This window comes from Saccopteryx bilineata, chromosome 4, assembly GCF_036850765.1.
Source record: "Saccopteryx bilineata isolate mSacBil1 chromosome 4, mSacBil1_pri_phased_curated, whole genome shotgun sequence".
NCBI lineage: Eukaryota > Metazoa > Chordata > Mammalia > Chiroptera > Emballonuridae > Saccopteryx > Saccopteryx bilineata.
Genome location: NC_089493.1, coordinates 63796824 through 63813845, shown reverse-complemented (window position 1 = coordinate 63813845; position 17022 = coordinate 63796824). Strand labels below are relative to the sequence as shown.

The window sequence follows — 17022 nt, the reverse complement described above, 5'->3', positions numbered from 1 at the left end:
TTGTGCAGCCCACTCCATGGAGCAGAACTTAACTTCACCTGGGCTCTGGGGCCCCTGAGGCCACCCCTTGAGTGTGTCACTTGAGGTGGTTGGGTGATGCCTTGATGTGGTCTGAAGCTGTCCACTAGGTATGCTGGCTCTGGGGTCTTCCAGAAGGTGCAGGCCAAGGTCAGCTGCTGCCTGTGTTCTGTGTTCTGCCCCGAGTCACCTGGTATGAGCTACAAAGTAATCTGCGGCTGCTACTAGTGTTGGGCTTAGAGGTGCCCAGGAGAGGCCAAGCTGTGAACCAAGGCCAGCTGTTGCTAGTGCCAGGCCTGGGGCCACTTAGTGGGAGATATGGGCATGCTGAGGCCAGATGCTGTTGTTGGAGAGATTTTAAGAAGGTCTGAATAATGATCCAAGACAGGCCATTCAAATGGAAAAGCCTCTGGAAACAGCTTGGGTGGTCCCACAAATTGGGTGGGGCAGGATCTCAGGGAATACTGGTTGATGGAGACTCAGATAAGGTGCCCGCCTCCAACTCTATCTGGGGGGTGGGGGTAGGTCTCAGAAAAGGAACAGTGGCCTCTGTCAGCGTTTTTGTCTGGCAGGAAGCTGCTTCCCAATTCTTACTCTGACACGGGACAGTTTAGTTCTTCCCGGTATGTCCCTGGTTCCTTTCAAGCTGCTGCGCCAGTGCTGGAGGTGAGAGAGAGCCAGTATGAGGAAGTTCATGGACGGGCCCTTTAAGAAGAGCTTCCTGGGACTCCAAAAGCTCTTGGTCTCACTTAGCCACAACTCCTGCTGGGTTTTACAGCTACAAATTATGGGGACTTCTTTCTGGCACTGGGTTCCTGGGCAGTGAGGTCTGGTGTGGGCTGGGACCCCTCTCTTTTCAGGGGGAACCTCTGCAGATGAGATATCCCTCCTGATTTTTATCTGCCACTCATAAGTGTGGGACCAGTGTGTTTTGTGTCTCCACATCCCTACCAGTCTCAATGTGGCTGCTTTATAAAATCCCTAGTTGTCAGACTTCCATTCAGCCAGATTTCAGGCTGTTTTGTAGTGTACTGTAGTTGTAATTTTGATGTAGTTTTGGAGGATTCAATTACTGCATTTGCAAGGTGAATTACTTAACCTAAGCACTTTTCTCTTTTGTGACACTCATGTTAATAAATTAACATATGCATAACTAGAATTATAGCAAAGTCTACTTGATGTACATTTTTCCTTTCAAATATAGTTGCTCTTGAATTTTATTGTGTCTCAGCTCAGTCTCATCTGTTATTAACATGTATTTATTTTTGGTCTGTAGAGATTTGTTATCTGAAGGGACAGTTCATCTACATTCAGAAACTCAGGTATGAAATCAAACTTTTTGTGAATATAATTACATTCTGTAAAATTTTGGGTTTTTTAGACTTAGTCAAAACAGAAAAGGGTTATGACTCTAGAAATAGAATATAAGCCTTGGTAGATGCCTTCATGAAATTTTACTCATAAAATAAATGGAGTCCTTTCTTATCTCATTATTTCACTGAACAATTTGGAGATACAATGGAAAAAATTTTAAGTAAAATGAGCCTGTACCTAAGGATTTTTTTAACTTTCTCTCTGAAACCCAACTTTACTACATAGAAGATCTGAAAAAGAAAAGTGTTCATTTGCAAAGAATGTGATTTCAAAGGTTTATTCATTCATTTAAATATTTACAGAGTAGAGATCACTATTGTAGATGCTGAGCTTACTGGGATCTGTAAGTTCCCCACCACGGGGATCTGGGTTGAGGTAACATGAAAGCCTGTCTGGGGAATTATTAGTAAAGAGAACTAAATTCTGTGAGTCAGAACATCCAGTTTAATATTCCACCAGCTAGCTGAATATTATTGAATCTTTGGGACTCATTTTCCTTATCTTGTAATATCTTGGTTCTAATGGTATGTAGGTCTCTTCCAGCTTTACAAATGTGGGATTTAAAAAAAATACAATTTGATTCATTTCATGAGAATAACAATTCTTTTATGTAGCAAATTAGCAAGTTTGTATAATACAAAATTGCTTTCCTTGGCGAATAGTTAAGATCTAATCAATAACTTAAATTCTCTTCATGTAGTCAAAGGCCAAAAACATTGATCCAGTAAACAAGGTTAAAAAAAAACTATGCTCTGCAGATAAAGGGAGGAAAACAAATTCAAGGTATAGTACAGTTTTAAAAGTATACTTTCTTTTCTAAATTTTATAATTTACAGTATCGTCATTCTTAATTATTGGACTTTCTGTTTCTTCAGATCTTTTTTACCCTAAAATGTATAAAATTACATTGTATATATCTATCCATATTCAATAATTTAAAATGTTTTCTACTCAGAAATGTTTTGCAGCGGTTAATTTTTTTTTCATTCACTCAATCAACAAATATTTATTGTGTACAGTATATGCCGGGCACTCTTCAGTCTGGTAATTATTAAAACCCACACTTTACACACAAGGAGGACACTGTTCCTGAGGTAAATGACTACTCCAAGAGGTCAAAGAACCAGCTAGTTCAGTAGCAAAACCAGGATTCTAACTCAGGTTTCTGAATAAGCACAGCATTTCCCCCCAACCCCCCCCCCCCGCCCGTTCCTTGCAGTCCTCTATTATGTGACAGGAAGGTTAAGAGAAAGGAAAATAAAGGAGAAAAGGAAGCTTGTTTAAAAAAGGTGGTGGGACAAAATATTTAAATAAAGAAAAAATCAGAAGCATAAACTTCCACTTTCTGTATTTCACTTCGGTCTCAATAAGCTCATACAGAGCGGGAATTTTTAAGTTGGAGTTTTTGTCCCTTTATGCCAATAATTACTTGAATTTAGGTAAGTCAGTTTATCTTTCTGGGCCTCAGTTTCCTCAAATACAAAGTGAAGTGACTGATCTAATGATCTCAATGGCCCCTTTCTTTCAAAAATTCTGTTTCATAATAATTGCAAGAAGTGAAATATTTATGTTATTTTATACACTTTCAATTTACTACTGTGAAAGAGTCTACTCTGTTCTCCCAACTTTTCCACTACACTGAAATTGAAACTCCTCACCAAATGAGAAGGTCTCTGAGCTTAACCTTTGAGCCCAGTATAAAAAGACACTCAAAAAATACTTGCGTGGCCTGACCAGGCGGTGGTGCAGTGGATAGAGCCTTGGACTGAGATGCAGAAGACCCAGCTTTCGAGACCTTGAGGTCGCCAGCTTGAGCGCGGGCTCATCTGGTTTGAGCAAAGTTCACCAGCTTGGACCCAAGGTCGCTGTCTTGAGCAAGGGGTTACTAGGTCTGCTGAAGGCCCACGGTCAAGGCACATATGAGAAAGCAATCAGTGAATAACTAAGGAGTCGCAATGAAAAACTGATGATTGATGCTTCTCATCTCTCTTCATTCCTGTCTGTCTGTCCCTGTCTATCCCTCTTTCTGACTCTCTCTCTGTCTCTGTAAAAAAATAAAATAAAAAATACTTGAGTGAATAAAAAAAAAACCACAGTCAAAAACAGGCTAGGTTTCATTTTTTAATATGATTTTTAAATTAAATTCATTAGTGTAAAAATTAACTAATGGAACTAAATTCTCCCAAGTAAAATTTGAATTCTTTACATGCCATCTCATTATTCAATATTTTAATATGGTAATGCATGTAATCAAGGCATAGTCTTCAAAATGGAAGTATAAAAAGCATAACCCTGATTCATGAATTTACTAATTATTCTCCTTAATAAATGTCAGATTTTATGCAAAATCATACACATGTATGTATGTGTATACATCTACAATTTGTATATTTTCTTTCAACACATGTACAGAATTTTGATTACTGCTTCTTGGCGTTGTGAATTTACTTATAAAAGCACATGACATAAAATGTTATTTTTAGTGAGATATTTACTTAGAACTATGATTAAAACCTAGGTCTTATTTTCTGCTTAGTTCTCCCAAGTAAACGAAATAGTCCTATACTGGATGAGTGTTTAACAGGGCACCATACCTTATTGTATATTTTGAGGTATATAATGATTTTGCTTGCTCTAAATAAGACTATAATTATAACTTACATTCTATTGTTTTTAATACAAAAGAATTCAAGTCTGTTCTTAGTATTTTAATTATAAAATGGGACCCAAGAGGCTCTTTGTATTGGAGACCTTCTGGGAAAGGAGGGTCACACCTGCAGTGGCTTGCACCAGTCAGCTTCTTAGTCATAGGAAGTTGTTAAATTGAATGTCTAGGCCCTGGCCAGTTGGCTCAGTGGATAGAGCATCAGCTTGGTATATGGACATCCCAGGTTTGATTCCTGGTCAGGGCACAGAAGAGAAGCAACCATCTGCTTCTCTCCCCCTCCTTCTCTACTTTCTCTCCCTCTTCCCCTCTTGCAACCAGTGGCTCAGTTGGTCTGAGCGTCGGCCTCGGGCACTGAGGCTAGCTCTGTTGACTAGAGCATCAGTCCCAGACTGGGGTTGCTGGGTGGATCCTGGTCAGGGTACATGCAGGAGTCTCTATCTCCCCTCCTCTCACTTAAAAAAGTTTTTTTTATATGTCTATTACTTATCCAAACTGATAATTGCATTATAATTTGGGAAAAATCTTTGTTCATTCTTGTGTCTTTTATTCAATTAAATAACTTTTTTCAGTAAAGGAGAGATAAAAATAGAGTGAAAGGATAGGAAGGGAAAATCTAAAATCCATTACTTGAAGAAAAGAGAACATATATTATAAGCATACATAACTAGAAACTGTTATCGTATTTTTAGACTTCAAGTCTACTTTGTAAAGAAAAACTTGTTTTTCTAAATAGAGGTCAGAAGCCTTTGCTTATGTGTCAAAAGTAGTTACACTTAAGTAAAAAGTAAGGCTTTTGGAACCATAAACCTGGTTAGATCTGGCACATACTTCAGTGCCTTTGGAAGTGACCTTTATTTCATATTTCTTCCCTTCATTTTGTCGACTTTGATCCTGGTCATAGGGTGTTTGTTCCTTTAGTTTGAAAAAAATGTTGAGTTAGAGCTAATAACTGTTTACTCTGTAAAGCTTTTTCAAGAGTTACTATTATTGTTCAGTGTTTGCAGAATTATGGCTAGAATGCTATCAATTTGTACAGTTCTCTAGAAGTGTGTAAAATTAAAAACCACAGGCTAGCTTTTACCTACAAGGCCAAGTTCAGTTCTCTTAGTTTTGATGTTTGTTTTGAGGCAATATCTAAACAAACTGGCCTCAAAGCTTTCTCGAGCCCTCTGGTTGTGTGATTCATAAAGATTGAAAGTCTACTAAGTTTCTTCTACAATAGTCCTTGAAAATATCAATTATATAATTTGAAATTTATAATAATTTTGATATACTTTGTATTTGGATAAAAGTCATATCTAGGAGTCATACCTTATTTATGATATATAAAGTTTATATAATGTACATTTATCTATGTGATTTTCTTTTTTAGTATAAAATTGAAATACTCTGATGTACAAACTGTGAATGATGTTGCCATTCCAGAGGATTTCTCAGACTTTTCTCTTGCAAAAACAGTTAGCAAAATTGAAGGGCAACTGGAAGAAGAAGGCTTACCTGATTATATAGATGATGATATTTTTTGTGGTATTAGTAAAGACATTGGAACAGGTAGGTTTTCTTTTGTTTCTATCACAATTACTTAGAAAAAGATATTTAGGAACTTCCCTTGTTGCATTTAAAAATGTACTGTGATGTCTTGTATCTGTCTCAAGTGGGATATGGCAGTAGAAGGAATGAGTTGGTATTGTAAATGAAGTGACTGGTTCTGAGTCAGTAATTGTTGAAGTGGATGATGGGTAAGTAGGGTTTCATTGAACTAGTCTCTTTTATGGTATTGGTTTCATTGACCTGTTCAGCTAAGGTTAAAATACCCCAAAGCTAATCATTAAAATATTAAAATTTTTTAAAGAAAGTTCTTTGAATTTTTTAAATTTTCTGTTATTCTACTTATTTCATATTAATTTGATACATGCAAAAGGATAAATGTATTATAGATGTAGCATCAGGTAAAATGATCAAATGAGTTTCTAATGAATATAATTTTTTTCTTTTTCTATTAAATTTATTGGGGTGATACTGGTTTTCAAAGATATGCAAGTTTAAGGTGTGTAATTCAGCAAGACATCATCTGCACACTGCATTGTGCCAGTAAGCTCTGTTGGTTAAAGCATTGTCCTGATATGCCAAGCTTGTGGTTTTGCTCCACAGTAAGGGCACATACAAGAATCAACCAATGAGCACATACACGGGTAGAACAACAAATTGATCTTTCTCTCTATGAAATCAATAAATAAATTAAAATATTTTCTTTCTTATAAGCTCATTTTCTTCATACCACTAGGAAAACAGTAATATCAGTTTAGAGCATCTAAAAACATTGTTAGTTACCAGTAATGCCTTTATGAGGAGTCAGCTATGCTATTGTAAACAAAAACTTAGACAATATGTTAGTATATACTCAAGTTAATGCTGAACTATAATTAATTGTTATTTCAGGTGAGCTACTTAGCACCTCTATAATAGCAATATCTTAGTTTCAAAATTTAGTAGTTAGTATTGGATGATTATAATTTTTATCTTTAAAATTCTGATTCTGTGAAAATCACAACCATTAAATGTATAATAATTATCGTGTGCGTGCTAGTTAGTCAAGTGAGAAACAATTCTTTTATGCATTTATTACATTTATTGACCTATCCAAGCTTTCTGAGGCTAGTTGTCAGGAGGGAAGTTAAATGAAGCAGGAAGTTGCCTTTATATCTCTGTTAAGATGCCTTCAAGGACTCAGTGGTCTGGTGTTAGCTGTTCCTCAGTACACAGTCAACCATGGTCCTGTTACAGTGTTCATCCTCCCAGCTAACAGGGAACCAGCACCAACAGCCTGCCTTAAATTGCTACGTTTTCTAATTGCTGAATCACCCTTCTGCCACTTTACCTCCCTGTTGAGAATTTTTGGCTTAGGTGTCTCACCTTTTATTCTTTTATCCCAGATGATTGCCTAGGGTTACCTGTGGGGGGTGAGGTAGGGAGATAAAAAAATAGTTTAGCAGCACAGATTGCTTTGTAAGACTGAGGTTGGAGTGTGATGGGGAGGTTAGTGCTGTAGACCTAAAGTTGGGGAGAGAAGGAGGTAGTAGAAAAAAATCATGCTGTCCCATTCTTCCTTCCTTTCCCCTAGTGACCAAGTGCTAAAAATGTCACACTTTAAATCAGGGGTCCCCAAACTACGGCCCCGCGGGCCACATGCGGGCCCCTGAGGCCATTTATCTGGCCCTCGCAGCACTTCCGGAAGGGGCATCTCTTTCATTGGTGGTCAGTGAGAGGAGCATAGTTCCCATTGAAATATTGGTCAGTTTGTTGATTTAAATTTACTTGTTCTTTATTTTAAATATTGTATTTGTTCCCGTTTTGTTTTTTTACTTTAAAATAAGATATGTGCAGTGTGCACAGGGATTTGTTCATAGTTTTTTTTTTATAGTCCGGCCCTCCAACGGTCTGAGGGACAGTGAACTGGCCCCCTGTGTAAAAAGTTTGGGGACCCCTGCTTTAAATGTATCATTCCCATTCCATCTCCTGTTAGCCTGAAGTTACATGAGAGGCTAGAAGGAGAATTGACTCTAGAGAGATCTAGGTGGGTTAGAGTCAACCATAGTTCATCAGTCCATGGTAGCACTGAGGACATTTCATGAGAGCTTTGGAACAGGAAGTATGTATGGAGATGTTTTGTGCCCTGTGGGATTTATCCTAATGACTGCTTAGCGATGGTTTCAGAGTGTTTACTCAAGCTCCATGAGGGCCAAGCTTGCCTTACATCCCTACTATGCCTGGAACATGGTAGAGACTCAATGTTTGTTTTTGGAATAAATGATTGAATCAATTACAAGTTAGTTCTAAGTTCCTTTTTCACTTTATTTACTTTTATAAGCCTATAAACCTCAGAGATCTACTGTTATTACTGAATAAAGGTAGATCTTAAAAAGAGTTTGTGGGAGAAAGCTGTAAGGTATTAGTGTATTTCTTTGTTTCTGGGACACATTTTAACTTCTCTGAAATTGGGATGTGTCTTACAAAGGCATTTTATAATCACAATGATTGGGTTTGAAGTATAGTTTTGCTGGAGAGAATTTGTTTGTTTCTGCCAAACACTTGGGGACATTACTTACCTGAGACCACTTTAAATTGTTTGGGGTGTTTTGGACCACCTACGTAAGTATGAATTCAGCCTGCAAACTTATGTGAAGACTGCCTTGTGGTTCAGATTTTCAGGAGTGTTTTTTTTCCCCCCTTTCTTTACTTGGTTCCATTGTTGAGATGTGAACAGTTTGTTTCTGTTGGATGGATTTATTTTTTATTTATCTTTACATGAGGGTTATTTAGGGTCTTTAGTGTTCCCAAAAAGGGATCTCTTGTGAGACCTGGAGCATTTTTGTTCTTTCATACTATAATGATCTGTCTTATAAATGATGACATCTTAGATTCAGTGAAAGGCAATAAGTATAATTAAATCCACAGAAGCACAGATCCGATTTCTGAAGGCCAAACTCCGTGTTATGCAGCAGGAATTGGATAATGTTGTACGTGAATGCAGTAAAAAGGTAAGTTTTGAAAACCTCTCACTATCCATGCTCTAATATTAAAAGATATTTTAGGAGCAATTTCAATTATATTTTTAAAATAGCTTCATTGAGACATAATTCAGTTAAATTTGAATTAAAAAATTGTATGTAAATACTGAACTTTATTCTAAGATGTTGAATTTTCAGAGCTAAAGCATTTTAAATACTTGTTAGCAATCAGAATTCTCTATATTAGACTTATAAGTACAAGCTCTTAAACATAAATAAAATGACTTCCACTTAAAGATGAATATCAAAGATCACCTGAAGTTCCTTTTTGTTTTTTGTTTTGATACCAAATCATGTGCATGTTTTTACATAATTTATAATTTTATAACTATAGGAGGATGAAATTAAGGATTTAAAATCTCAAGTAAAAAATTTTGAAGAAGATTGTTCAAGACAGCAGCGAACAATTAATTTACAACAGTCTCAAGCAGAAAAATATAAAACACTTTTCGAAGAAGCAAACAAAAAGTGTGATGGATTACAACAACAGCTGTCTTCAGTAGAAAGGGTAATTACTCTGCTAAAAGTGCACTAAAACACTAGATTTACACATTTGTATAGACACCACTTTTGCTTGTTTATTTTGTTAATATTGACTAAAAACTTTTACCCCCCATATAAAAGATTATTTTTAAATAGCTTTATTGAGATATATTTCACATACAGTACATCTCACTCATTTAAAGTGTACAGTTCAGTGGCTTTTAGTATATTCACAGAGTTGTGCAACTGTTGCCACTATTAATTTTAGACTATTTTTATCACTCCAAAAAGATACCCAAACTCTTTAGCCAAGTATCCCAGTCTCTTTTTCCTCAAACCTCTCAGCTCTAGGGAACTTTTTATTTTTAATTGATTTTAGTGAGAGAGGCAGGGGGAGGGAGAGAGAGGAACATCAATCTGTTCCTGTATGTGCCCTGACCAGGGATCAAACTGGCAACCTCTCTGCTACCGTACAACACTCTTAACCGACCTGTCTGGCCAGGGCTCTAGGGAACTTCTAATCTACTTTTTGTCTCAATAGATTTGCCTATTCTGAATACTTCATGTACATAGAATTATACAGTGTGTGGTATTTTGAGGCCAACATCTTCAGCTTAAAGTGTTTTCAAGATTTATCCAGCCTGACCAGGCGGTGGCACAGTGGATAGAGTGTCTGATTGGGATGCGGAGGACCCAGGTTCAAGACCCCGAGGTTGCCAGCTTGAGTGCAGGCTCAGCTGATTTGAGCAAAGCTCACCAGCTTGGACCCAAGGTCGCTGGCTCGAGCAAGGGGTTACTCGGTCTGCTGAAGGCTCACGGTCAAGGCACATATGAGAAAGTAATCAATGAACAACTAAGGTGTCACAACAAAAAACTGATGATTGATGCTTCTCGTCTCTCTCCATCCCTGTCTATCCCTCTCTCTTTGTCTCTATAAAAAAAGAAAGAAAAAAAAAGATTTATCCACATTATGGCACTTTAGTCCTTTTCAGGGAGAGTATAGATATAACACATATTTATCTGTTCATCAGTTGATGGACATTTGGGTTGTTTCCACTTTTTGGCTGTTATGAATGGTGATGCTACGAACATTCACATACAGGTATTTGTGTGGACATGTTTTCACTTCTCTTGGGTAAATGCTTAGGAGAGGGATTGCTGGATCATATGTTAACCCTTTATTTAACCTTTTGAGGAGCTGCCAACTGTTTTCCATATCAGCTATACCATCTTTACATTTCCACCAGCAGTGTATAAGAATTCCAACTTCTGTACATCTTTACCAACACATTAGATTCTCTTTTTTTCATTATAGCCATCCTGTTGGTGTGAAGTGGTTATCTCATTGTGATTTTGATTTGCCTGATAACTAATTATGTTAAAGTTTTTTCATATGCTTATTGGCCATTTGTATGTCTGCTTTGGAGATATGTTGATTCAGATCCTTTGCCCATTTTTTAAATTGGAATTTTTAAATTATTAAGTAGTAAGAGATCATTTTGTATTCTAAATACAGTCCCCTATCAGATGTATGATGTGCATATATTTCTCCCATTCATTGGGCTATCTTTACACTTTCTGTATGGTAACCTTTAAAGCACAAAAGTTTTTAATTTTGAAGTCCAATATATCTAATATTTCTTTGGTTGCTTGTGCTTTTGGTGTAATATCTATGGTGAGAATATATTTTAAATAAACTATCCTATTTAAAAATTTCATATTATATACCACTATATTAATAAAAATAAACTATGCAGTTTTACATTGCAAGATGGAGGGATGATAAAGTTTATGTACTGTAGCATGTATTGAGATTTAAGTAGTAAGAAAATATACATTCTTCATTACTGCTTCATACTTCTCTTTAGTTTGTTCATATAAAAGTGCCTATTTTTAAACATTTTGATCATGTATAATTAGCATTATATTCTGGTAATACATTTTTAACATCAGATTTATTGAGATATAATTTATATACAATAAATAACCCTACTTAATATACAGTTCTATGACTTTTGATAGATGCAGAGTCATGTAACCATCACCGTAATTGAGATATAAAACAGATCCATCATCCCACAAAATTCCCTTGTGAATTTAGTCAAGTTCTTCCTCTTCTCCCAGCCTCAGGCAACCACTCATCCGGTTTTGGTTCTTATATTTTAGCCTTTTCCATAATGTCATAGAAATAGAATCACATGGTAGCCTTTTGAGTCTGTTTTTTTTTCACTTAGCATTCAGATTCACCCATGTTGTAATAGTCTATTTGTTTGTATTGCTGAGTAGTATAACATTACTACATTTTATTTACCTACTCATCTGGAGATAAAAACTGATTATAGTATCTAATACTCTCATCCTGTGCTGTCCAATACAGTAGCTACTCAGTGTATGTGACTAGTACAAATTGTGATGTGCTGTAAGTGTAAAATAAACATCAGATTTTGAAGACTAAATGTAAAAAAATAAAGAATGTAAAATTTTATTAATATTTTTAAATTGGTTACATGTTGAAATGATAATATTTTGAATATATTGGGATAAGTGAAATATAGTATTAATTTTACTTATAAAAGTGGCTACCAGAAAATTAAAAATATGTTTCATATTATATTTCTATTGATCTAAATCTGGACAAGTGGTCTAAGTGGGGAAAAATAGCTGTTGTATCTGGGAAACAACCGTTTTATTTTATATCGACTTTATCATTTGTCATTAGGCAATAAGCTCTGGTCATATCATTGCTATAATCTCACGTAATCTTGAAGCCTCGTTTATATCTTTGATTCTTTTCTTGTTCTTGGCCCTCATACCCAATCCTGTGCATTCTTTTCTCCTACTGTTTTCATTTATCTCTTCTTTTCAGTTCCCATTGCCACTTATTACTTGGTTCAAGCTACTATTATTTCTGATCCTCCTCACTGGTTATTTTATGTCCTTTCTCTTTTCCTTATCCATTGTATCCTGTACTCTTGTCAACAGATTGATATTCCCAAAGCACTACATTGATTATAACTCCACCTTTGTATGGGCAGAGAAGGAACTAACTTTTTTTTTAGTGCTACGTGCCAGGCAAAACACAGTTTACAGAAAAGGAAACTGAGTCTGAGAGATTAAGGAAATTGGCCAAGGTCATATAGGAGTAGCAGAGCAGAGTTCAGTGTTTGTCTCCAAAGTATGCGTTTTTCTTTTCCCTACAAACCATGTACACTCCTTCTCTAACCCCACTCCCACCACCACAGTAAATAGACTTAAGCAGCCAGGTATTCTAAAATGTCACTGCTGTTTAGAGTTAAATATTTGAAACTTGGTTCATAGTGACCGTACTCAGTAATTGTGATACATTGCTTATCTAAAGATTTTTGTGGGAACTTTTCATTCTAAACTTCCCAGCTTGGATCCTTATCTACCTAGCAGCTAGAGAAGTGTAATAACTCTTCTGGGTTACATGGAACTCAAGATTGAATCTTTCTTTGTTAATTCCATTTACTTTATATATTTCTAGAAACAAATCTCTTATATAATTCACAGAAATACAAAACAGCTTGCATTTGACGGAGTGCTTCTATAAACATGCAAAAGCTAATTATTTAAACAATTATGTGTATTATTTTAGTTGCTGACACTAACAGATGAAATTATTTCTAAAACAAAAACAAATCATTTTATTTCAGCATTGGATTTTGTTTTACTCTGAATGATCTCTGTTTAAAAATCAACTTTACTGGGGAATAACTAAAATACCATAAAATATATGTGTTTAATAGTACAACTCTTGAGTTTTTACAAACTAATCCATCCTTGTAACCACCACCACCACCACCACCATCACAGTCAAGATAATGAAAATTTCTATCACCGCTCTCTTTCCAAAATTTTTCTTAGTTTGCCCTCCCCATCAATCCCCACTTTCTTTCAGTGGCCCCAGGCAACCACTTATCTGCATTCTTTTACTACAGATTAGTTTTTCCTGTTCTAAAATTTCATATACATGGAATCATAAGTATGCATCGGGCTTCTTTTGTTCAGCATATTGTTTATAAGAATCATCAATGCAACTGTGTGTTGTGTTAATTTCCTTATATTGCTGAGTAGTATTTGTGTATGAATTGACCACATTTTGTTGATTTGTTTGCCAGTTGATGTGCATTTGATTTGATTTCAGCTTTGGACCATTAGAAATAAAGCTACTATGAATTTTCATGTACAAGTGTTTTATGTAGACACATTTTTTTTGTGTGTGTAGACATATTCAAATCACTCATAATGTTGAATAAATGACTAGGAGTAGAATTCCTGGGTATGATGGAAAGTGAATATTTAGCTTTTTAAGAAACTGTCAAATTATGTGTTCCACAGTGATTGTACTATATTTTATTCCTACTAGCAGTATATGAGAGTCCAGTTATTCTGTAGCCTCATCAACACTTGCTATTGTCAGTCTTTTTAGTTTTAGCCATTCTGGAGGGCAGAAGTTCTATCTTATTACAGTTTCATTTATATTTCCTTTATAACTATTGATCTTGAGCATCTTTTCATATATTTTTGACCATTTGTATATCTTCTTTTGTGATGTGTTAGTTCAAACCGTCTGTCCATTTAAAAAACTGAGTTGTAGTAAGAGTTCTTTGTGTATTTTTTATATAATCCCTTTGCTAGAAGAGTATATATTGTGAAGTTTTTCCCAATCTAACTTGGCTTTTTAATTTTCTAATATCTTTCAAAAGGCAGCAGTTTAAAATTTTGATAAATTCCAAAAAAATATTTTTTATGTTTTTTGTTTTCATCCTATTTAAGAAATCTTGCCTGACGCAGTGCATAGAGCGTCGGACTGGGATGCTGAGGACCCAGGTTCGAGACCCCGAGGTCGCCAGTTTGAGCACAGGCTCATCTGGTTTGAGCAAAAGCTCACCAGCTTGGACCCAAGGTCGCTGGCTTGAGCAAGGGATTACTCGGTCTACTGAAGGCCCGCGGTCAAGGCACATATGAGAAAGTAATCAATGAACAACTAAGGTGTGGCAATGCGCAATGAAAAACTAATGATTGATACTTCTCATCTCTCCATTCCTGTCTGTCTGTCCCTGTCTATCCCTCTCTCTGACTCTCTCTCTGTCTCTGTAAAAAAAAAAAAGAAAAGAAAAAGAAATCTTTGCCCTTCTAAAAGTCATGAGGATTTTCTATTTGTTTTCTTTATAGAAGTTTTATGGTTTCAGCCTTTATGTACGTTTGATATATAAATAGATCTATGATCTAGTTAATTTTGTGTTATGGAATGAGGATAAAAGACAAGGTTCACTTTTTTTCCCCCACAAAATCACCATCATTTGTTGAAAATACTGTTCTTTCTCTATTCAATTACCATAGCACCTGTGTAGAAAATGAATTGACTTTCTTTGTAGACTCTATTCTGTTACATTATTCTATATGTTCATTTATCTGTATGTTTGATATAATTTATTGGTAAAACCTAATGGTGTGGAGTTTTCTTTTAGGAAGGATTTTAATTCCCATTTCAAATTTTTTAATGCAGATAAGTCTATTTTTATTTTCTATTACTTGTCAGTTTTGGCAATCTGTGTTTTTCAAGAAATTTTTCCATCTCATCTAAGTAGTCAAATTTATTGGTTTATATTTTTTCATAATAATCCTTTATTATATTTAAATGCCTGTATGATTTATACTAATGACTTCTGTATAGTTCTTTATATTAATACTGTATTTCCCCATGTATAAGACACTCTCATGTATAAGATGCGCCTTAATTGTGGGGCCCAAAATTTGAAAAAAATGTATTCCATAAAGATATTGAACTCAAGTTTTATTCATCATAAAATTCATACAACTCCTCATCACTGTCAAAACTCCCATCCATTAGCTTGTCCTCATCTGTGTCTGATGATGAATCTCTGTCTTCATATATTGCCTTTTCCTCATTTCCATCTATGGCATTGAAATGCCACACTTCTTACCCCTTTTTGGGTAGTGAGTTCTTTTATGTTCTCTGACCCCTAGGAGTGAATGTTTTTCCACAAAATGAAATTAGTTCCAGTTCCAGTTTTATTAACTTAAAATCATGTTTATTTGATAATCAATTTATGGAAACAAGGAGAACATACATTTACTGCTCCAGCTCAAAATTTAAAGACATACATGTACAATGTACTCTTGGATGGTCAGGAGGCACGAGGACGTACATAAACATTCGTACTACTCCAAGGTTAAATGACTTGACAACGATCTCTTTTTCTTTCTTTTTTTTTTTTTTTTTTTACAGAGAGAGAGAGTCAGAGAGAGGGATAGATAGGGGCAGATAGACAGGAATGGAGAAAGTTGAGAAGCATCAATCATTAGTTTTTCGTTGCGACACCTTAGTTGTTCATTGATTGCTTTCTCATATGTGCCTTAACCAGGGGGCTACAGCGGACCGAGTAACCTTTTGCTCGAGCCAGCAACCTTGGGTCCAAGCTGGTGAGCTTTGCTCAAACCAGATGAGCCCGCGCTCAAGCTGGCAACCTCGGGGTCTTGAACCTGGGTCCTCCGCATCCTAGTCCGACGCTCTGTCCACTGTGCCACCACCTGGTTAGGCACAATCTTATTCTTGATAACATCCCAGGATCTTTTCACTCAGGTACAAACTTCTCCTATAGTTGTTTTCTTCCCTCTTCCTGCTGGTTTCAAATTGTCTCCAGAAGACTTCATCCATTGGTTCTATCCATCTCTCATGGCAGCTTTGAAGGGTTTGGTAATGCTGACATCAAGTGGTTGGAGCTGGGATGTCAAGCCTCCAGGTATGACGGCGAGTTTTGTTTTTTGCTCTGCAGCAATCTTCATTGTGTTTTATTATGCGTGTCCTGAACTGATCAAGCACTGATAGGGCAAGTATGCGTAAGAGCCTGCCTGGTCTCCTCCAAACTTTCTCAAACCAGATCTTCATCCCATTCTGATCCATCTAACCCAGGGGCCCCCAAACTTTTTACACAGGGGACCAGTTCACTGTCCCGCTGACTGTTGGAGGGCCGGACTATAAAAAAAACTATGAACAAATCCCTATGCACACTGCACATATCTTATTTTAAAGTAAAATAACAAAACGGGACAAATACAATATTTAAAATAAAGAACAAGTAAATTTAAATCAACAAACTGACCAGTATTTCAATGGGAACTATGGGCCTGCTTTTGGCTAATGAGATGGTCAATGTCTGGTTCCATATTTGTCACTGCTAGCCATAACAAGTGATATGACGCGCTTCCGGAGCCGTGATGTGTGCATCTCGTGTCACCGGAAGTAGTACTGTATGTGAGCGATGCCACATACATTACTCCAGGAGCACAGGATGTGGATGCATCTTGTGCTCCTCTCACCACCAATGAAAAAGGTCCCCCTTCTGGAAGTGCAGTGGGGGCCGGATAAATGGCCTCAGGTGGCCGCATGTGGTCCGCGGGCCGTAATTTGGGGACCCTTGATCTAACCCTTGTCATGATGTGGACAATCACTCCTCAAGCAATGTCTTCTTTTAGCATTGTTTTGGGTTTTGGGGTTTTTTTTTTTGTATTTTTTCTGAAGTGAGAAGTGGGAGGGGGGGAGGCAGACCGGCAGACTCCCGCATGCACCCGACCAGTATCCAACTGGTATACACACCAGTGGGCATTCCTCCACTGCAATTGGAGCCATTTTAGCACCTGAGGCAGAGGCCAACTTTGCTCCAATGGAGCCTTGGCTGCAGGAGGGGAAGAGAGAGAGAAAGGAAAGGGGAAGGGGTGGAGAAGCAGATGGGCACTTCCCTGGCCAGGAATCAAACTTGGGACTTCCACATGCCGGGCCGATGCTCTACTGCTAAGCCAACTGACCAGGGCTTTTTGGCATTGTTTAACATTTGAAAATCAGCATAGGAGGCAGCTTGGTTCTGT

General features: G+C 36.7%; 1 protein-coding gene across 1 annotated transcript in view; it reads left to right on the top strand.

Annotated features, from left to right (window-relative positions):
- Nucleotides 1-17022, top strand: part of TEX9 (testis expressed 9) — a 69360-nt gene that overhangs the window by 25960 nt on the left and 26378 nt on the right. Inside the window, exons 5-9 of the mRNA XM_066275078.1 lie at nt 1295-1340; nt 2093-2175; nt 5433-5611; nt 8516-8598; nt 8963-9136. Coding sequence (XP_066131175.1) covers nt 1295-1340; nt 2093-2175; nt 5433-5611; nt 8516-8598; nt 8963-9136 — 565 coding nt within the window. The remainder of the gene's footprint in view (nt 1-1294; nt 1341-2092; nt 2176-5432; nt 5612-8515; nt 8599-8962; nt 9137-17022) is intronic.